The following is a 20,596-nucleotide window of genomic DNA, read 5'->3' on the forward strand; positions in this document are numbered from 1 at the left end:
CACGCCAGTGTACTTAGGAGGCAAAGGAACGTGGACACAGCGGGGGACACAAACGTCAACTGATTTACCAATCACGTGATTGACACGTCACTCTCTTGATCCCCCCCCCCCATCCAGTGATACCTAAAAATCGCTTCTGCGCAGGCAAGGACATTAGTTAAAGACGTTTGCCGGTTTCTGTACAGCTCTGTAAAATGTTAATGACTGAGTGAAGTACATAAGTTATTTCCAACTTTGGTAGAAAAAGTTTATAATAATGTTTTGTAAGTAGGAGCCACTGTGGTTGTTAGTCAAATCTGAATTATTTAAATGAATTGGAATAGAATAAATGGAAAAACGCTTTGCAATAAAGAATTAAATCAGTTCTCATAACCATAACGCCATTCTATCAATCTGTCTCCGCTGGACTATAAGTCGAACGACCGTATTCTTAAAAGTATTTCAAAATATTATTGATACATTGTTATCTTATTTCAGCTTTGTACCTACTCTAAGAAATAAAAAAAGCTACCTATGGTCCTTAAAGTTTATGTTGATAAAACAAACGCAGGCTGCGTTGAAAGTTTAAAAAATATATTCGGTCTGAAGTCTAACCCTCAGATTCAGATTATTTGTATCTTAGTCTTAAGTATCTGTCTTGAACATAATTTAGACCTTCAATGTTAAATGAACTTTCATGCGGATTCATGTAATATTTTCATTAATGCGCTAGTTAAACCTTCAACGCTTCACCCTTGACGCTTGTATCAAAGCTACTCTGTGGCTTTAATACTACATCGTCATTCGTCGTTTAAACTTTAAATATGTATTCAGAAAATGGCTACCCATGAGCTAGTGACTGAGCAATTTGAGTTTTTAGGAATAGAAGTTCTAAACGATGTTTTAAGTAAATGTAAGTAATTATTTTATGTGTATCTTGCAACTAACTGACGCTTTATACTAAGTTGTTGTCATTAAAACTTTAAACCCCTAAAAATATTGTTCAAGGTTGTTTTTAATCGAACTATTGTATTTCGCTACAGGTGTTAGTTTATGTGAAGAATATAATGTTGATGCTGAAACTTTTATAGAACAGTGGATGGCATTTAGTTTAACACATCTTAATGGAGCTCCACCATCTATTGAAAATTTGAATCTACTTGAGAGGAGGGAATTTTCCAAACGGACATTGAGTAAAAGTTCAACCAATGAAACTTCTCATTTGAGTACCGGCGCAACTTTGCCGATCTACGGCGCATCGTTGTCAGCGCAGTATCCTTTTAAAAGTTTTCAAAGTCCACGTGTTCTCTTGTTTATGTGAAAAATTTCGGCTGTTACTTTTCAAAAACATGTTTATATTAGTATCATCAGCTCGTTTGTCTCATAACCTATGTGTATGTTTTAAATTTCTAATATGAATATTTTTCCTATCAATCAGACCAGAAAATGAAGTGCTAACGAACTATATGACTCCAACTTCAAAGGTATGTTGCCAGAAATTATTTTGACGTAAAAGTTTTGGCGGGTTTTAGAAGAATATGAATGAACTTGAAGAGGTTTCTGGTTGCAGTAGATGGGTGTACTTTTAGTATCACAGTCAAATTTTGTGACTAGATCTACACTCATTGACTGCTTTCAGAAAAAAATATGAACAATACTTCAGGTTGGATTTAAAATATATGATGATATTTTGTAGTCGAGTTTGTTTCTGGTTCATGTTATGAACATGACTAGATTCATACTCACCTGCAGCCGTCGACTCAAATGTGCATGTTCTGATAATGTATATGTCTGCATGTTTTATTGAATTAACTAATGTACTTCATTTAAGTATACAGGGAAGTGATTTGGTTTACTAGCTAATAAAACTCAAATTTTAATAGCTTCATATTCCTACGCCAAAATTTGTATTAACTTCTGTCCAAGTGTAATTTATATCAGAAGTAAACTCAATACTTTCAGAGAATAAAAGTAGAAAATGAACAAATCCATCAAAATGAAATATGTCCTGTAACATACTCCCCAACGTAAGTACTAATTAAGTAATTTTTTTAAGTCTTGTTTCTTATCTAGTTTTATTATAAAAAGCTATTAGTTATATTATTTTTAGACAAAATTAACTTTCTCAAATATGAATTAACTAAGTGAACTTTATTGTGAACTTGTTTCCTTGGTTTATTCTCAATAACATCATCACTTACAAAGCCCAATAATTTGCTTTACTATTGTTTAATTAATTATAGCAGGATTTTTGATATTTTTTGGAAATGCCTTGATCTCCAATTGGACAGACATATTTCTGTGTCTGCCTTGATTGTTTTAATCTTTCTTCTTTTCTGTTTGATTCTCTATCAAACCTACTACAACTTTTAAACATATGAAACCTGCATAATAATGCAGTTGAAGTTTTTTTAAGTTTTTAGTTTAATTAAATAACACTACATATTATATCATATTGCTAGGTTGGAGTTTTATTTCAATTGAAGCGATAGGACTGTAACCCAATCCAAATACAAGCAACTGTGGGGGAAAATCTTGCTTTATTTAAATTACTTAGCAATTATTTACCATCATTTTTAGGGGATCTTCAGCTAAGTACACATCAAGAACAAATCAGGGTTCTGTTGTGCATTCATACGGCCCTGACCAACTGTTACAAGATATTGACAAATGTGACAATTTAAATTTGATACAATTAAATGTGACACAAGTGCCGAATGATGATGGAGATCTGTATAATAAAGCAATGTGAGTATTTGAACTGTCACATGGCAAATTGATTTAACAGACATCTTATTAACTTAAAACAAAACTACAACAACATGCTGCAACCTTTTTTCGTCTGGGCCTCAGATTTATGATTATTTGTTTATCTAATGGATACTATTACACTAACAAATGATCACAAAACCCATTAAAACATTACAACACTTAATATTTGAATGTTTGTTAGTTCTAATATAATGAAACATAATCCACACAATTATACAGAGTCCTTTTATTTTAATTTGGAATTAGCACATATTAAATTAATATATTTGTGGTAGGTTTGGTTTCGAGTTACTTCATGAAAAGGCAATGGTGTTTGATAATCACATTAGGTATATATCTCAATGCATTATGAAGAAAAATGGAATGACTGAGTCGGTGTCGGTTTCCTATAAAACTCAGGTAAAATATTGTTTATATTACAAGTAATGTTAACGTGGACCTTTGATTTTTACAATAATAGTTTCATGTTGGCACAGAATATTAATGAAAAATATAACATTTAAAACAGATAAAGAATTGTCACTATCTCTTACTCGATTCTGGGGTTATGGCACTTGAACTATATAGTTTCTATAGATATGTATGGATTTCTATGTACTTATGTCGAGCAAACCTTATCATTTTACGAATCCTTTGAATCTTTGTAAAGGCAATATGTTTCAATAAATTTTATATCAGACGCAAAAGACTTATTTGTCTAGTTAAAGGAGCTGGTAAAAGCAGGCGAAACAGCTTTGAAAGTAGGTTTTGAGAATACAACTGCATTACGTTATTATTTCAGTCCGATGTTTATGTCTCCGGACGTATAGAATGCGATGCTGATGCAAGATTAAACGCTAAAAGCGCCGTCTTACAAGGTACTTGGGAGAACTCATTGAGTAACTCGGTGTCTGTTGATATGGATAAGTAAGTACTAACTAAAATACCTGGTTAAAAATTATTTAATATAATTTTCATTATAAATGATGACTTCATTAAATTGGAGTGGTTTCGGAAAACGGTCTTTGATTATATCAGGTTAATAGATATGAATTTTGAAATTTTTGTCACTGATCCCCGCCCATGGACACTCAATGCCAGAAGGGCTCGCGACTGCGTTGCCGGCGTTTTAAGAATGGATATGCTCTGTCCTTGAAGGGCCCTAAGTCGAATGGGTTCGGAAATTTTTCAGGGCAGCTGATGGTGCGCGGCAAAACTAATTTAAAAAATTCTTGTTTATAAACCCTTTTATTCTACCCCGAAACAATGCATTTCGTCTAACTTTCGAAACATGGTTTTATATGAGCATTTAAGAAACATTACACATCGAATTTTAAACTTTATTCAAAAGGGGCCGTTTCGTTCCTTATCTTATCAGCAAAGGTAAGGAAAGCTCTCGGAAAAAATACATACATAAACGTATTAACTTTTTTGTAGGAGTCCTCGATAATGCAATTCGTTTTCCAGCATAGAAAATCTTTAGGTAATATGTGAAAAAAAAGTAAATAATTACTGTTGATCTATACAATAAGAAAATCCAAGACCCCCCCAACCCCCTATAGTGCTTACGTTATAGTTGAACGGCCCCAAAGTAACGTGTTCAGAATTGGAAATTATTTCAAACACGAGTCGATTTCTATATATTGTCTTTTATTTGAAAATAAACTGTAAAAAAAGCTAACATATTTGTTTTTATAGCCAAGTAGTTTACTTACTTTTAACTAGCAACAGAACTCGTGTCAAAATAATAGCAATCTCTTATTGAATTTTCAGTTTAAAGCAATATTCTCTTTTCCCCGGTCAAGTAGTGGTAATGCGAGGGAGTAACCCTCGAGGTGATACATTCGTCGCTACCGAAGTATATTACGACGGGGCTCGACCGGTACCAGATAAAAAAGCTGATATGATGAACACATTAAATGGTGAGTCAAAGTTTTTCCAAAAGTAGGTTATAGTTGATTTTTTCACTTTCTATTTTATTTAAGCACTGTCTGTGGCCAGTTGGAATAGGGTGTTTTAATAGCCTCGTCAATGGATGATCTGCAAATGCTTATTGCTCGGTGATGCTCATGTCTCGAGATGACGCTTTAAGTCATTATTTATCTGTAGATGGAAGGATGTTGGAACAGGTGCGGCAATACAAGTATTTGGGAACTTGGGTTACAAACGAGTGGAATCCTGTATCAGGAAATTAGGTCTCGAATCGAAATTGCCTGATCTTTCAACGAGTAAGAGTTCTCCTTTGTTCCATTTGGCCAATTGTTCTGTACGGCTGTGAAGGTTGGACGGTTAAAGATAAATGCCGGCGGTTTGATTTGAGATTTGGTTCTATCGTCGCTTCCTTCGTATAAGCTGGATTCAGATGGTGTCCAACGTGAAGGTTCTTAAACGGGTTGGAATGTCGAAAATACTTATGCAGAACATTAAAGAACGGCAAGTTGCGTACCTGGGACACGTGTTGCGCCATGTCCGCTACCACCTCCTTCATCGTTATAATGGGTAAGATCCAGGGTAAATGGCGTGTTGGTAGAAGAAAGTAATCATGGCTTCGCAACGATGGGTATTGCAACTGCGGAAGAGTTGCTGCATCAGCACAGGATAAGACAGGCTTCAAGAGTCTGACGGCTAGCTCCCTCTCCAGTCACGGAGAGGCACTAAAAGAATATGTATTTAGGGTCTGTGCGGAATGAGAATCGCCGACTCGAGAATAGGACTGATTTGGCTAATTATGATCTTTAAATATATAAAAATGAAGTTCAGGGAAGGTTTAAAGATTGGGTAACAAATAATAAGTGGGAAGGAAAGGAAAATACAATTAAATTTTCCAATACAAACTTGTTCCTAGATGTGAAACATTTGGTGTATTTTTTCCTTTTAGAAATAAAGAATTGTCACTTGGTAGTCAAATATTTAATTAAATATGAAGTAATTATAAATTTGAATACATGTAGTATGAGGTATTTGTGGTCTGTTTTAACTATATAACTTTATATCAAGTTTTGAAACGAGGATTCCTATAGTAGAAAATAAGTTTAAACGCTGTTTTATTTGAGAAAATTTACTTAAAAATAATATAAGTAATATTTAATTGATGTTTAAATGTATGTATATCTTACAGGAAACTTGTCTATGGTGGTTGCAGCGGGTCCATATACTACGTCAAATAGCCTGGCCTACGAGCCGTTAAAAGATTTCGTTGCGTACATAAACAGGCATCGACCCCACATAGTCATAATGACCGGGCCTTTCCTAGACGCAGATCATAGTAAAGTCAAAGACAACTCTATGGCTGAGACGTTTAAGTCCTTTTTCGAGAAACTCATGGACAGCTTAGGAGAAATTAGTACTTCAAGGTAATTTCACATTATTAATGTTGAATTTGTTCAAATAATGAAATCACGAATGTATGTCATATAATTATGTTTAAATGATTTGACGTTTTTAAAATTGACATTAGTCCTAGGATGTCAACATTCAAGGCTAAATGTGTTTCTAAATAATACAAGTTTTTACACGGACATCCTTACAATTTTTTCAGTCCGAACACAAAAATATACATAGTCTCCAGTCAAAAGGATGCTTTTCATGTAAACATCTATCCGACTCCACCATACTCGATGAGGAAGCAGCCTGCTAATATATTTTTTTTGCCCGACCCATGCACTTTGAATATAAATGGAGTGGTAGTGACAGCCACTAGCACAGATGCCCTTATGCATATAAGCCAGGAGGAAATATCATTGTGAGTATATATTTAGTGTAATCATGTGACGTCACGGTTTTGGTCAAACACTATAACGGCGGAGTTATTTAACTTTGTTTTGCCTTATGTTCATATAAAACAGTTTTATTTTCTCTAAGTTTACACAATAATTAAGAAAAAAATTAAAAGATATAGATTTGTTTTGCCTATAAAGTCTATAAACATAGAAAACAGTTTTCAACGTAACTACATAGAGCTTACATTGTATATTAATATTCCTACAAAATTGAATGAAGATAAATTTCTGGACTTTCTCCCTAAACGATAATTATTGCCTAGGCAATCAAACTAATTAATTATATTAACATTGGGAAATCTGCCAGTTTATGGACTGGGGGAGGATTTGTATCAGTCTCTAATGTGGTTTAGATGATGATGTTATAGATGATTAGGGTTATGTGGTGAAATGTAAGGATATAGAGGTGGGACTTAGGCTAAGCACGAAACTCAAAGACCGCATCGTTTTACTCGAGAAACCATTACAATTTCTATTGAATTATACGAGTTATGTATACAGAAGTATCGCAAATAAAAAGCTAATACTCAGTAGACCTTCCCTTAACTATCCCATTTCATCCTCTCATATCGTCCTGACCTACCTTGCGCCACATATTTGAGTAAATTTCCATCCATACATCCATTTTTTCATCCATCTCCATTGTAATCCTAATAACGTATACGTACGTAGATATTCTATTTAAAAATGACCGTTTTTGTCGAAAATACTATAATATAAAACTGTTTTTAATTCTACAGTGGAACTGGTGGTGACAAACTATCTCGTTTAGCCAGTCACGTGTTATACCAGCAATGTGCGTATCCAATATGGCCGCCACCACCCTCGCTGCGTGTTGACGCTCCTTTATGGGCAGCGCACGCGCAGTTGCCCTGTACGCCGCATTTATTAATATTACCCTCCAATTTTCGATACTTTGTAAAGGTATGTCTAATCTAATTAATTTATTAAAGACATCTCTAACCTGTGTGTTTTTTAATATTAAAAGATCAAATCAATTACAATTTTACGATTACATGTAATTATTTTAACAAAGCGATTAACTTTTTGTTTAATTTCATTCAACTACAACAATTAAGATGTCAAATTTAAACATATATATTTAATAATAACACATTTTCACTAAAGTAGTCAACTGTCTCTTTTAATCGCAGCATAAACAAAATTTCGCAGAAAGAGACGAAAGAGATCTTTAGTTAAAAGATTGATTTATTATATTTTATGAGTAACACCTCATAAAAGTGATGACAATGATTAAGTCTTTGGTTAATTAAAAATAAATATGTTTTTAGGAGATGAATGGGTGTGTGGTTGTGAATCCTGAGCATTTGACGAAAGGCACTGGCGGAGGGACCTTTGCTCGTCTGCTTATAACCAACCAAGATACCAACAGTATTGCAGCGCAAATTGTGAGAATTTAAATATATTTGTTTTGGCCATTCCATGTTTCATTTAATATATGTAGAATTCTATAAATTAGAAGTATAATAAAATATAATTAGAAAAAAAATCGACTTCATATACCTGTCAACATAGTCTATCATACAAGTACCTATTATATATATATATATATATATACGTTAAAAAGTTTAAAATATTCCCGCCACTCTGAAGTTAGTCGTAGAATGCGGAGTGGTATGGTAAGGTAGACTGTCAACGTTGACAATTGACGATGCCTAATCTGTGTGATCTACCAAATGTCAGTGGCGCGACTGTTTCGTGGCAGTAAGTGAATTCTTTAGTCACTTGAGTTTCGAACGTCGCCTGCGCCGGACGTGCGCACTGACTGTTATAATGTCGGACGACGGTAGTAACACCAATTTTGCAATTATTAATCGCGTTGAATCTGCGACATATATATATATAACTTCCACAAATGCGTAGACCCTCCGAAATATGTAATAAACCAATTTGGATGAAACTTGAACTGTTCCCTGGTGGTATAATCCTTATTCAAATCGAAGGTCTTGATGACTTGGTTTCTCGGAAATATGTGTACAAACGTGTTATATATAGAAATTTAGAACATTATATATATACATATAATAATATATATAGCCTTTTAAAAACTTATTAATTTAATATTATAATAAATATTGAATTACTTATCCTTTAAAAAAAACAGTGGCGCTACAACCTTGTTTAGGTTTGGGCCTCCGATTTTTGTATGATTCATGATCATTTTTTAATCTAATAGGCAAGTAGGTTATCGACCTCTGCGTGACCGCACGCTGTCGTCTTTTTCGGTCTAGGGCAAGCCAGTTTCCTTTCACCGTTCGAGCGAATGTTAAATAAATAAACAAATTACTTAACTGTGTTTAATTTGAACAATTCTGATAAATATCTAAAAGTATCTAAAATGATTAAATAAAATGACATTAAGCAACATAAATGGGGTCGTTCAGAGACACAAGTCCGCCACCACCAGAGCGCAGCGCCATCTGTATTCCCATACGCGGTGAGTTACCGGCCGTCTTGCGCACTTCCGGATCTTGTATTTGACGGTAGCTGCAAATTTATTGCATAATATTTAGTATTGTCTTTGGTTAGCATAGCTTTTACACATTGAACAATAATAATTATTTATTTATTAACACTTCGTTACACTACAGAAAATAAAAAAATGAACATAATTAAATCAAAAGGAGGGCAACTGGCGGCCTTATCGCTGTCGAGCGATCTCTTCCAGGCAACCACTGTGAGTAAAGAAAAATAAATGTATTAAATAAGATAGGCAAGTAGTGCAAAATACATGTAATACACAGTTATTAAGACAAAACTAAATAGGAACAACAAAAAAACAAACTAAACTAAAACGATGATACATTAAAAATTGAAAGTATAATCGGATTAAAGCTATTTGTATTATTATAAACTTAAAATTATTTTACATAATATTTTTTTTTCATTTCATTAATCGGCTATGAAGTCGTTATGTCAAAAAATATATATACCTTTTTAATGTTTCCAATGGCTCTGCCTTTGTATGGCGTACTCCAGTTTCTGGGTCAATAGTTGTCATAACACATCTGTGCATAAATTTTATTACAATTAGCAAAAATATTTCACATTTCTTTAAAAAAAAAACTGATGGGTTACATCTTTAATACTCCAAAGTATTTCCCCAAGTTTCTACTTTGATCTTACATACATTTATGTCTTATAATTAGAGAAAATAATAACTTTACACTCAGTCCGTCGGACAGTGATGAGCAATCTACAATTATTGCAATATTTTCCGATTTAATAGATAAAAATACTTACCTCGTACAAGGTTTTATGATTTCGAATATATTACATCCTATCTTGACGAACTTCCACTGATCTTCTTGATACGCTTTAGCGCCGTCTAACACGAAGTTGGCTCTAAAATTACGATGTGTCACTTGGCAGTCCTTTAATCTACCATTCAGTTCTTCCACGGACGCCTCGTTTATTAAATTAAAGGTAACTTCATCTGGGAGGGCGCCCTATAAATAGTTATAAAGTTTATTTATCTTATAAGCAACGGTTATTTGGTACAAGTCATTATAAGTATGAAATAGTTTAAGGGCCCCATAGCCTGGCGGTTTTAAGTGTCTGCTAGATGAGGGATATTTCAATTTGTTCTCAGCCTTTGTGCTGTGCCGGACAAGTGCTAAAATCGTACATTGAGGGCACAGTCGTAGGGATGGAAATTACTAATGGTTAAGTGGCCTGGAACCGCAAGTCGTAATTAAGCTCTCTATGTTGGATATAAGCTCGGGTAGAATGCCTGGCGAAACCTGAGGGCACATCTTAAGGGCGTGTGAAAGTCTAGAGATGTTTTAGTGGGTGGAGTCTCGCTAAGCCACTGAATATCAGAGCGCCACAGTCCACGCGTCAAGCGCAATATACATGGCGCGGGCCTGCGTATGGGTATTTTCACCTTATTAAAAAGAAATATTGTATAGTTTTGTCGCTACTCCCCTCTTTGAAGGCACTCTTCTTAAAGCCTCAGCTAACATCGGAATACTGGGCGTTGACATATCGAATAACGTCCAGTTTCGCGGTCATTTGGAAGGGAAGGCTAAATTAGCCTCCAAAAAGCTTGGTGTGCTCAGCAAGGCGAGACGGTACTTCACTCCGGGCCACCGCTTGCAACTCTATAAAGCGCAAATTCGGCCCCACATGGAATACTGTTCTCACCTCTGGGCGGGAGCTCCCCATTACCAGCTCCTTCCACTTGACCGTATTCAACGAAGAGCGGTTCGAATCGTCGACGACCAATCACTTTCCGTGCGGCTTGATCCCTTGGCGTTGCGTTGTTGGGTCCCTCTGCATCTTCTACCGCATTTACCATGGGGAGTGTACAGAAGAGTTGTTCGGTCTAATACCCGCAGCTGAGTTTCATTATCGGACGTCAAGGCAAAATACGAAATACCATCCGTATCACCTCGACGTCCGTCGTTCCACAACTGAGCGTTTTCTAAGGCAGTTTTTGCCGCGCACTACCACTATGTGGAACCAGCTGCCTACTGAAGTATTTCCGAACCAATTCGACTTAGGGTCCTTCAAGAAAAGAGCGTACCAATTCTTGAAAGGCCGGCAACGCACTTGCGAGCCTTCTGGCAATGTGAGTGTCCATGGGCGGCGGTATCGCTTCACATCAGGTGAGCCTCTTGCCCGTTTGCCTGCATTACATTAAAAAAAAAGTTTACGTATTCCCTGTTCACGTCCTAGCGAAACAATGATTGCTTCGGCAGTTACTGTATCATCCATATACGAGGTACATAGTAAGTTTGTTTGCCTCATATTCTATAGTCTATATAATAGGTTTACTTAATAAAACAATATAAATACCGTATCGTTTTTCGTAAACTTGTACATTTTATTTGTAGTGCTTCTTAAATTGCGGCTATTTTGAGACGCGTAATACACGAGCCTGTAGTTTGTAGTTGATTTATCTAATAGCCTGCAATAAGAGGTATCTTTAGGTTACATATCATTTTATTAAAATACAGGATTATTGGTAATTGGACGTATTCGTTAGGAGGTGATAATTTGTTGTAATGTACCCCAAATGAATTATAAAAAAGCAAAACCATTTTTAGGTTTTCATGTAATGTATCCATGTTAACCTATTTTTTTTTCTTCTGATCCACAAAAACGATTAAACTCTTGTGTTTTATTAATATTAAAAGAATAATTAAAGATCAAAATTTGAAAATGCGAGACATAAAACGATATTATTTCAATATATTTTCACACTAAAATACAAAAAAAAGTTATTAAACTTCGCTTTCAGATTAGTTTAAAACTTCACCGTTTTTTTATACTATTACATAGCATATCAATTAGGAACTTATTCCTAATAAACTGAAAAAATATTACCAAGCAAGTATTCGAAGTCAAATTATGTTCTTTGAAATTTCCATAAAATTCATCAAAAACATTACCCAATGTAAATAATGTCTCAAGTTACCATCTATGTATGAATCGATTTGAGCCCATATGCCAAATTTTTTTTAAAGTATTTTGACCTTGTTTAGTTAATTTTATTATATTTTTGCCTTACACGAAATCTGTCTTAAACGTACCTTGAAAACCACTCGGCAGCTTCCCAGCCACAGTCATGAACTGGCACAGAGACCGACCAAACTGTAGCGGTCTTCTGGGGTTGTAAGGCTATCACCTTAAATATAGAAAGTGCCGACTAATAAAACTTCCACGATATTATATTAAATTTAGATATTATTCTAAGAATATACTAGAAGATCTTTACAATAAAAATTGTTACTGCGATCCGAGGTTTGAACTAAAGACCTAAATAACATAATTACTCAGTGTTGCCTAGTCACACATCCGATTCTGAACTATTAGATCGTGTGTTCGAATCTCGGCTGTGATATTGTGTGTGATTGTTCTTCCTATGTACGCACTTGGATAAAAAGAGCCTTAAGGTAAGATTCACAGTCTACAGATAATAACGGAAGTTTCGTTTGTCAAATTCAACATGTTTTTTTTATAAACTGGAGCTATCTTAACCGTGCAGAAGGCTGCTTACCATCTTGCCTTAACTTATCATAGATGCAGACGTCTGAGGCGAAGACTAATTTTGTTTATTTTATTTATTACTGGGTTATTATTACTAAAACATAAATGAAATCAACCACCTCAGCTAAATTCACAGAGACCGGTTCCATATCACGATGGTTTAAAGTGAGAATAGAATTCGTGATCGATGGCTGAACTAATAGAAGTTCCGGGTAGGCCCTTGCTGTTATGAAGTTGCTCTTGTCATCCACTACCATCAACACTCTGTAAAAGCGAAAAGTGAGTTTTGATGTATTTAATATAAAAATTTTAATTATGAGATATAGTTTTATTCAGGTCAACACTAATAATTTATAAAAATTTAATTAATCCTGGATGAATTCATATTTATATTTTTCGTAAGATTATACAATCTATAAATACCTATATAATTCGATGTTTTGAGTACATGTCAGCAATAGAGATTGTAACAGAAAGTTGACAAACAAATTGACTGATCAAGGTGCCAAATTAAAACATTTTAAAATCGTTGCAAGTAATACTTTTAGTAAATTCCTTTATCAATATTATTGGATATACTTTAAAGACAGATCCGTTCACGTACCTATCTCTTAACCAACCATTTTTCAAACCTAGCAGACTACATTCTCCACTATTTAAAACAATTGGACCACACGATTTTATTGGGTAGGCATAAATGTTCTTCAGGGTGCCAACTTGGGTCCATTCTTCGGGTAAATTTGGTTTTTGTAGCTCTTTATACAGCTGATAAGCTGCGTATGCGCCACCTATAACGCCGGCTGATGCTATTGCGGCTTTAGCGTAAGTACCTATTGAAAATTATCCTTAATGTAAGTCAAGTTTTTAGTTCCGAGTTTTCGATTGTGTATGTGGAATAGAATCAACTAATTTTGCATTGTGAGGAGTGCTTAAAATAAAAATGTTATTTTTAACACAATTTTAACATTAATTTACCAATGTAATTATAATTAAATTATTCCTTACGTGGATTTTTTAAAAGTGTTTTTTTTATAAAGGTTTTTCACGAAAAAGTAAGATTACTAAGGCCCTCTAAACCGAATAAGTACGCATTGAATTTCTTAAATAGAATCTAGGAAAAAAACAATATTGCGACTAAATAACCTTCGTTTTACATCTTAGAATTAATTTAAAAGTTCTGTAATCTCGAATAAAAAGAACTAGACGGGATACTGTATACTTTATAGTTATTTAACCTTCAGACGTAGTCTATGGCCGACTCTATTATAAATCTGTCTTAATAAAAATCAATCTAAATCAGCATTACGCTGAAATTGCAACTTACCTTGATTTGACATTGTTGCTTTTAGTTCGATGTAATTAAAATGTATTACACACGGTTAAGGTAACGTAAGCAACTGTGACACAAGCAAATAGTAAACACAGATTACAGAATCGAAAACCGCTTAATTTTCTGTAGAGTATTGACGTTTATATTTGACAGATACGTGCAACATATGATCAGAATTATTTTTGACCGAAACTTTATTACGTAATAAAATAACCGCTGCAATGCGCTAGGTATTTACAATTGCTATATTAGTTGTTAATAACATCACTCCTTTATAATAGTTAATTATCTCGAGACTCTGTCTTGGTATTACTACTAAGAAATAATAATATTGTTTATAATATAACGGAAAACTATGCGACTCCACTTTATGCACTGCTTATCGTGAATAGTAGGTATTTTCTCATGTTGTTTCAGATAAAAATATTTACAGCGTAAATTTATTATCTTATTGTCCTTATACATTTGACATTTGTTGCATGTACAAGTTATATTATATCTATACAAAAGCAATTGTAAGAACTTACTAGTTAATTAGCACGATTTCTTACTGTTGTTTTTTTTTAGGCAGTGTTATAAAAGACAATTATTGTCGTTTTAGACATAATGTAGATATATCAATGTAACGTTTACTTTTAATAAAAAGGATTACATGTATGTTGCTCTTTTTTGAAAGGTCCCTTAGAAATATCTCAACCGGCACAGAGGTGGTAGCCCAGTGCCTCAAAAGCCCTCTGTTGTAGAACGCCTCTATTGTCTACCAATTAAAAAAACATATCGACTTAATTTATAGTTCATATAAACAATAAAATAACGAATGTTTGTCTGTAGATCAGATTATTACATTTTTTAAATTTTATCCAAGAATATCGGAGAATGATTTTGTACTTTGCCGGCTTAATATGTTAGACAACGTGGAATAAATAATGAGTACATTAATCTATCAATTTCATTACAATTAAGATATTCTTAGCTTGAATTTTTGGTACAAAATTATGGTCATATACGAATACTACGTATCTTTTTAACTATAACCCTACTAACCTAATTACTATACTACTTATTTGAAAGATATTATATAATTATTTTTTATTATTTTTATTTTACAAAATAATGTAATATATTTTTGTGTCGGTTTGTATTAATCGAACCATAGCAGTCTTGTTTATAATATAATTACAAAGTGATGTTTTATTTAACGATTAAATATTAAAATATGTAAAGACTTATCGTATACATGTACATATTTAATTGAATAAAGTACAAAGTAACAAAAAATTATTCAACGCATAATAAAATTAAAATTTCATGCAATCACTATAGGATTCCGAGAGACTTGAGTTCGAAAGTGTCACCTAAGCAATGTAAATGGTATCGTTTATATTAACGGTTCCACCAGGTGGTGATCGAAGGGCCATTTGCACGCCCATTCGAGGTGAATTACCAATTGATTTGCGGATTTGCGGATCTTCGTGAAGGCGATAGCTGAAATAGGTACTAAAGTTACAAGCCTTTTCCTTATAAACATAGCCAATGACTGTATTATATTTCCGAGCAAATAATAATTCAATAAGCAGACTAGAGCAGAAAAAGAGTGTCGCTCTGATGAATGCTGAACAAAGAATGTACCTGGAGTATTAATGCGAACGGATATTTCAGCAACTTCAAAGGATTAAAAGTGAAACAGTTTTGCAGCCTGCGACGTCAGGTGGATCGGCATCTCATGGAATATAATCCCAGCATCCAAGTACATACATGTCGATAATAAAGTATATACCGTGTTAGGGATTTAGACTCAATCACCTCAATTTAGAGCAGTGCGCTCAAGCTTGCACGGTACAGACGTTTACTGGTTGTTTGTACGTACATAAATAAGTATGCATTTGACGTAACATGAAAAAATTTCAGAAAAATAATGTCTTAAATAATTCATCTCACCTTCTCAAAGTTTCCAATGGCTCTGAGTTAGTATCAGGCACACCTGTTTCCGGATTAATTGTTGTAAGCACACATCTGAAGAAAATCTTTGTTATTATTGACTTCAACAACGATCCCGTGGAAACAAAATTTATGTTAAGGAACAGGAAAAGAACATCGATAAAACAAAAATCAAAGAATTAATAAAAACGATCAATACAAGAATATAAATTTTCACCCAATTAGCATAGGTGATTTAACGCGGAGCAATGCCCACCCCAGTAGAATTTAGTGTCCAATACATGTACATACGTAATCAAGGTCGAGTTATCTATTAGAATTAGGCTCAAAACTAATTTATACAGAGGCCTGCTCTGAAAAAATCTCCTTATAGAAACAGATTATTACTTTCAACAGACAGACCTGAAACAAGGCATAATTATTTCGAAAACAACACTGCCAATTTTAACAAATCTCCAATTATCTTCCTCAAACGGCTTAGCTCCAGTCAACACGAAGTTGGGTCTAAAATTGCGAATAGATATGTCGCTGTTTGGGGCTTTTTGCTTAACGTCGTTTACCGACGCTTCATTAATTAAGTTGTATGTTGTATCATCGGTGAAGACGCCCTGTAATACAAGATTTATATATTTACTAATATCAAAATGTATTAAATAAAGCTCTGTGTTCTGTTGTCTTGCTTCTGTTCTTAATTTCGAAACAAAAACAATGATTGTTTGTCTAGTCCAATCAAGGAACCTTTTCAAAAGGAAGGAGTTAGACAAATAACTAGTTAGATAATGTTTCTTTTAAGTTTATAAAAACAAATTTTCATTACACATTAATCAATAATTATCGATAAAAATTTAAAGTTATTTCTTATAAGTAATAAAATATTTTATAGATACCGTATCTTCACTGCCAAAGTTGTAAATATTGTGTAAATTACTTTGAGCTAGTTTGCGACTTTTTTTCGAAGCGTATAAAACAAGTTTCATGGGGTTTTCTGTGGAACCGAGCAATCTGGAAGCATTAAGCATTTAGTCTAGCTTTAAGAGCTTACATAATGGTTTCGTTAAATATATTATTTGATTATTGAAAAAGGAGGGGCAAACGAGCATATAAGATGCCCAAAAAGTGGTCATTTTATTGGATGCGTTGTCAGCCTTTGAGGGAGAGGAATTTCTGTTGTTTAACCAACTTCACATCAATGCATTGTCAAAATTATCTATTAAATTATTTATAATTTAAAATTCTATCAGAATAGTCTATAATACAGATGTTAAGATGTTTTTTTCGTAATTGTTGATTTTAAAATTTAGGCACGTTTCCTTAATACAGACTATTCCAATCACATAAATACTTCAACAATCTAAATAACTTAATTGCTACCTTGAAAACCAATCGCTTGCAGCCCAACCGCAGTCATAAATAGGGACTTTGGTACCCCAAACATCACCACTTTGGGGCTTTTGCAATTCAATAACCTAAAAATAGTATTACGTAAAATTAAATGTGATTGCAAAAACTGACAAGTTTTACGACACATTATATAAGTAGGGTCAAGAGTTTGTTAGGTTGTTTACGTTGTAACTTCAAGAATAGTAGAAGTGGGGCTCCAATTTAAACTCTTATTCAGCGATAGTGGTTAATATTTATCAAGGAAGGTATCATTCTACAACCAAATTACCGTGAATTAAAATGCTTAGCACAGACATATATAATATAAGTAATTGGCAAATTACCATGTGGAAGTGTACCATGCAATAATATATTAATAATGGTGGCGCACGCATGAATGAAAGAAGGTACAAATTTGTGGCTTAAACCTAACCTAGTCTGATCATATTCGCCGCTTAAATAAATAAAAACCTAACCTAACCAATATAAATCATGTATGTAGTATAGTAATATTATTGGTTTTTATATTTTTTTAGGGGTCCAAAGCTATGCGCCTCCTTAATATTATTATTGGGGTACTACATACAAGTCGTATATAACGATAAAAAAATTGGAACTGTTTTAAGGTGAACTCGACAAATTTACCAAATAATTAAATAACTCTACATATCTTTACTTATTTGAAACGAAATCTTAAAAAGAGCTCTTATATAAATGGTTAAAATTTAATGACGTACCTCATCCAAGTTAATTCTAAGTGGTTCCATATCTTTGTGTTTCAAAGTTAAAATAAATTTCTCAAACGATGAATACACAAGAAGAAGATTCGGATGTTTTCTTGCCGTTAGAAAATGATAATTTGAATCAGTTACCATTAGGAACCTTAAAAAAGCGATAAGTTTGTAGGTAATTATCATAAAAATTATTATTATATATATTAAAAATGTTCTTATTACCATGACGTCTGGAATGTCTAATGTTTATATAAATATGAGAAAAAGTAATTGGTACATTACTACTACTGATTTCTGTATGATTCCAATAAGTAGACTGTACTGCAGTTAAGTTTCGTTATTACTAAACATACCTGTCCCTCAGCCAATTATCCTTCAAACCCAATGAAGTGCATTCTGCTGTGTTCAGTAGGATCGGCGCACAAGACTTTATAGGATACACCAATAAGTTTTTTAAGGTCCCCACTGGGATCCATTGCTCGGGAATTTTAGTTTTATTTTGTACCTTTTTAAACATATGATATGATAGAAATAATCCGCCAACAACGCCAACCCCAACCGCAGTACTTACGTAAATTGCTAAAATTGTTCAAAAAATGATATGAAAATTTCTTAGCTTGAGCTTGCACATTGTCTTGTACCATAGTTGTTTATTTAATCACACTTCGTTGCAATGAAAATAAAAGAAACACAATTGGCGGCAAATTAAAGATCCATCGCTAATAAGCGATCTCTTCCAGGCAATCCCAGTAAGAGAAAAACTTAAAAAAAGAAAAATGATGAGTGCAAGAAGTGCAGAACCAAATGTTATATAAAAAAATATAGAATCTAAATCTAAATTTTTAAAATAACAAGTTATTGCAATCGTTATAAGGCAATGCATTAATAATTCGCTATTATGAAATTTCTATAAAAAAAAACATTATAAAGTATTTAAACTATATACTATAACCATGGCTATTGTGTACATATTAGTGTTAATATTTTATCAACATCACTTATTTAAATATAAGCAGGTGGACTGCTTATCATAGGCCACACATTTAAATAACAGATAACAAATTCTTACCTTGAGACATGGCTTCGCTAATAACGATACTACGATAGCAGTTAATTCCAAATTTTGATTTATAAAATGTGAACTTGAACTTGCTATTATCAACTATATAAGTGTTCTACGCCTCGACACACTACTGCAATTTAATATATGGTGGTGTACATATGTATTCTATACATTATGCATCATAGAATATAATACACTGCTGAGATATTCGAGTGCCTCTTAAGAATGATCCCTTTTGAATTATTATCACACTAAAAATATCAATAGTAAATACATTTAAATTTAATGGTCTCAAAGAATTATATAATTAATGATACATAAACCTAAACATCAATTAGCGTATGAAAAGTTTTCTCATTTATTTATTATTTAGATTGTTCGTGATACTCGAAAGTTTATATAGTATAGTATAGTATATTCAATACCTGTTCAAATATTGACATGTATTCTATGGTTCATATATTTAAATATATTGATGGCTTAAAGGTCTCGTTACCAGGCCATAAAATTATTAAAAAAAAAAATATATTGAAAAATGACAAATAAGGCAGTGTGAATATTGACAATTTGACAATGACATAAAGTTAACGTGTGGAATTTTGCTGCATTCGTGTTAAATTTAAAACCACATTTATATCGACAATTTAAATGTTAAATTATTAATTGTTATAATTAATTCAGTGCGATAAGAAATATTTACTCCAAAAAAGATTTTTCTCAAGAATGGTCTTATTAAATAATGAAGTGGTAAGAAATTATTACTGATGGTAAATTTTATCACTACTTGAGAGATAGCTAATAATTTTTTTATTGTTTAAGTTTCTAAATGAGCTCACTAAGCTGTTCCAGAACGCCAGAACGACAGGATCAGTAACAGTGACAATGAAAAGATGTAAGCTTGCATTATTCTTTTCTAGCCAGATTGTTTAATCCTTATTAACTACCATGAATTTATCCTTTCCAGACGATGGTCGGAAAGCTCCGAATCCTAAGGGTGGATTAGCTATTACAAATCCTGAGTACAAATGTTTAATGAGGGCACAGTGTCATAGTAAAAAAATATCAACAGTTGTTGAACAGAAAGATGTAGAAACATTCACAAATGCATACTCTAATTTATTAAAAACTAATATCAATGGCCTAAAAAGGTTGAAGAAACCAAAAAAGAAGGCAATGGCAGCTCAATAAAGAACTAGCTTTGTCACATAGACTGAGTCTAAAATGATGCAGAGGCATGTTTAGTGAGGGCAGTGTCATAGTAAATTAAATCCATGTTATTGAAAGATGTACAAACATTTACAAAATGCACACTTCAATTTACTCAAAACTAGTATCAATGGCTTAGAAAGGTTGAAGGAACCAAAAAAGGCAATGGCAGCCCAATAAAGCAGCATCTTTATCACATAGATTCGAGTCTAAGATTAAGCAAAGAGGCGAACAACTGATCATGCCCATCACCACAGCCACGGGTGGAGGTCCATTAAATGTGCTTTTCTCTCAAATGAGATTTGAAGAGTTGGAGTCTTGCCTAAATGTCTGCTGGTAAAAGACTGTCACTACCTAATATTATGAAAACTATAAATACATATATAAACTGGATATTGATTTGTCTTTTACATCTATTAAT

General features: G+C 33.3%; 4 protein-coding genes across 5 annotated transcripts; 2 read left to right on the forward strand and 2 right to left on the reverse strand.

Annotated features, from left to right (window-relative positions):
* Positions 1-782: 782 nt before the first annotated feature.
* LOC123716380 (DNA polymerase alpha subunit B) lies at positions 783-7,948 on the forward strand. 2 transcript variants are annotated; one of them, XM_045672094.1, is made up of 12 exons: positions 783-892; positions 1,023-1,251; positions 1,418-1,463; positions 1,942-2,006; positions 2,560-2,727; positions 3,027-3,150; positions 3,533-3,657; positions 4,504-4,652; positions 5,849-6,083; positions 6,269-6,472; positions 7,250-7,433; positions 7,802-7,948. In XM_045672094.1, exons 1-12 carry the CDS (start codon positions 817-819, stop codon positions 7,928-7,930), a joined length of 1,734 nt encoding a protein of 577 aa, XP_045528050.1. In that variant the 5' UTR covers positions 783-816; the 3' UTR covers positions 7,931-7,948. The 2 variants fall into 2 exon arrangements, with proteins under 2 accessions (XP_045528050.1, XP_045528051.1); XM_045672095.1 differs by lacking the exon at positions 783-892 and having other exon boundaries at positions 1,133-1,251; positions 1,423-1,463.
* An 861-nt stretch (positions 7,949-8,809) lies between these two features.
* Positions 8,810-14,273, reverse strand: LOC123716546 (mitochondrial amidoxime reducing component 2-like). Its single transcript, XM_045672343.1, has 8 exons — positions 13,849-14,273; positions 13,129-13,354; positions 12,644-12,788; positions 12,068-12,162; positions 11,331-11,442; positions 9,774-9,979; positions 9,464-9,538; positions 8,810-9,017 (listed from the first exon to the last, which is right to left on the reverse strand). Exons 1-8 carry the CDS (start codon positions 13,859-13,861, stop codon positions 8,888-8,890), a joined length of 1,002 nt encoding a protein of 333 aa, XP_045528299.1. The 5' UTR covers positions 13,862-14,273; the 3' UTR covers positions 8,810-8,887.
* Positions 14,274-15,086: 813 nt separating this feature from the next.
* Positions 15,087-19,190, reverse strand: LOC123716647 (mitochondrial amidoxime reducing component 2-like). The gene is made up of 8 exons (XM_045672491.1): positions 18,976-19,190; positions 18,260-18,485; positions 17,910-18,054; positions 17,164-17,258; positions 16,680-16,794; positions 16,195-16,400; positions 15,793-15,867; positions 15,087-15,339 (listed from the first exon to the last, which is right to left on the reverse strand). The coding sequence occupies exons 1-8, from the start codon at positions 18,983-18,985 to the stop codon at positions 15,210-15,212; spliced, it is 1,002 nt and encodes a 333-aa protein (XP_045528447.1). The 5' UTR covers positions 18,986-19,190; the 3' UTR covers positions 15,087-15,209.
* A 356-nt stretch (positions 19,191-19,546) lies between these two features.
* LOC123715910 (signal recognition particle 14 kDa protein) lies at positions 19,547-20,568 on the forward strand. Its single transcript, XM_045671278.1, has 3 exons — positions 19,547-19,716; positions 19,789-19,861; positions 19,934-20,568. Exons 1-3 carry the CDS (start codon positions 19,693-19,695, stop codon positions 20,155-20,157), a joined length of 321 nt encoding a protein of 106 aa, XP_045527234.1. The 5' UTR covers positions 19,547-19,692; the 3' UTR covers positions 20,158-20,568.
* Positions 20,569-20,596: the final 28 nt, after the last annotated feature.

The sequence above is a fragment of the Pieris brassicae genome, chromosome 11, assembly GCF_905147105.1.
Source record: "Pieris brassicae chromosome 11, ilPieBrab1.1, whole genome shotgun sequence".
In the NCBI taxonomy this organism is placed as follows: Eukaryota; Metazoa; Arthropoda; class Insecta; order Lepidoptera; family Pieridae; genus Pieris; species Pieris brassicae.

Coding starts and splice junctions, on each gene's coding strand:
- LOC123716380 (XM_045672094.1), top strand. CDS start 817: ATGGCTACCCATGAGCTAGTGACTGAGCAATTTGAGTTTTTAGGAATA. Junction 6,473..7,249: donor AGCCAGGAGGAAATATCATT/GTGAGTATATAT, acceptor TTAATTCTACAG/TGGAACTGGTGGTGACAAAC. Junction 7,434..7,801: donor ATTTTCGATACTTTGTAAAG/GTATGTCTAATC, acceptor ATATGTTTTTAG/GAGATGAATGGGTGTGTGGT.
- LOC123716647 (XM_045672491.1), bottom strand. Junction 17,259..17,909: donor TTAGAATTAACTTGGATGAG/GTACGTCATTAA, acceptor TACTATTTTTAG/GTTATTGAATTGCAAAAGCC. Junction 15,340..15,792: donor CCATTGGAAACTTTGAGAAG/GTGAGATGAATT, acceptor TACCTATTTCAG/CTATCGCCTTCACGAAGATC.
- LOC123715910 (XM_045671278.1), top strand. CDS start 19,693: ATGGTCTTATTAAATAATGAAGTG. Junction 19,717..19,788: donor TCTTATTAAATAATGAAGTG/GTAAGAAATTAT, acceptor TTATTGTTTAAG/TTTCTAAATGAGCTCACTAA. Junction 19,862..19,933: donor AACAGTGACAATGAAAAGAT/GTAAGCTTGCAT, acceptor TATCCTTTCCAG/ACGATGGTCGGAAAGCTCCG.
- LOC123716546 (XM_045672343.1), bottom strand. Junction 12,163..12,643: donor TCTCTGTGAATTTAGCTGAG/GTGGTTGATTTC, acceptor TCTATATTTAAG/GTGATAGCCTTACAACCCCA. Junction 9,980..11,330: donor AGTTTACGAAAAACGATACG/GTATTTATATTG, acceptor AACTATTTATAG/GGCGCCCTCCCAGATGAAGT.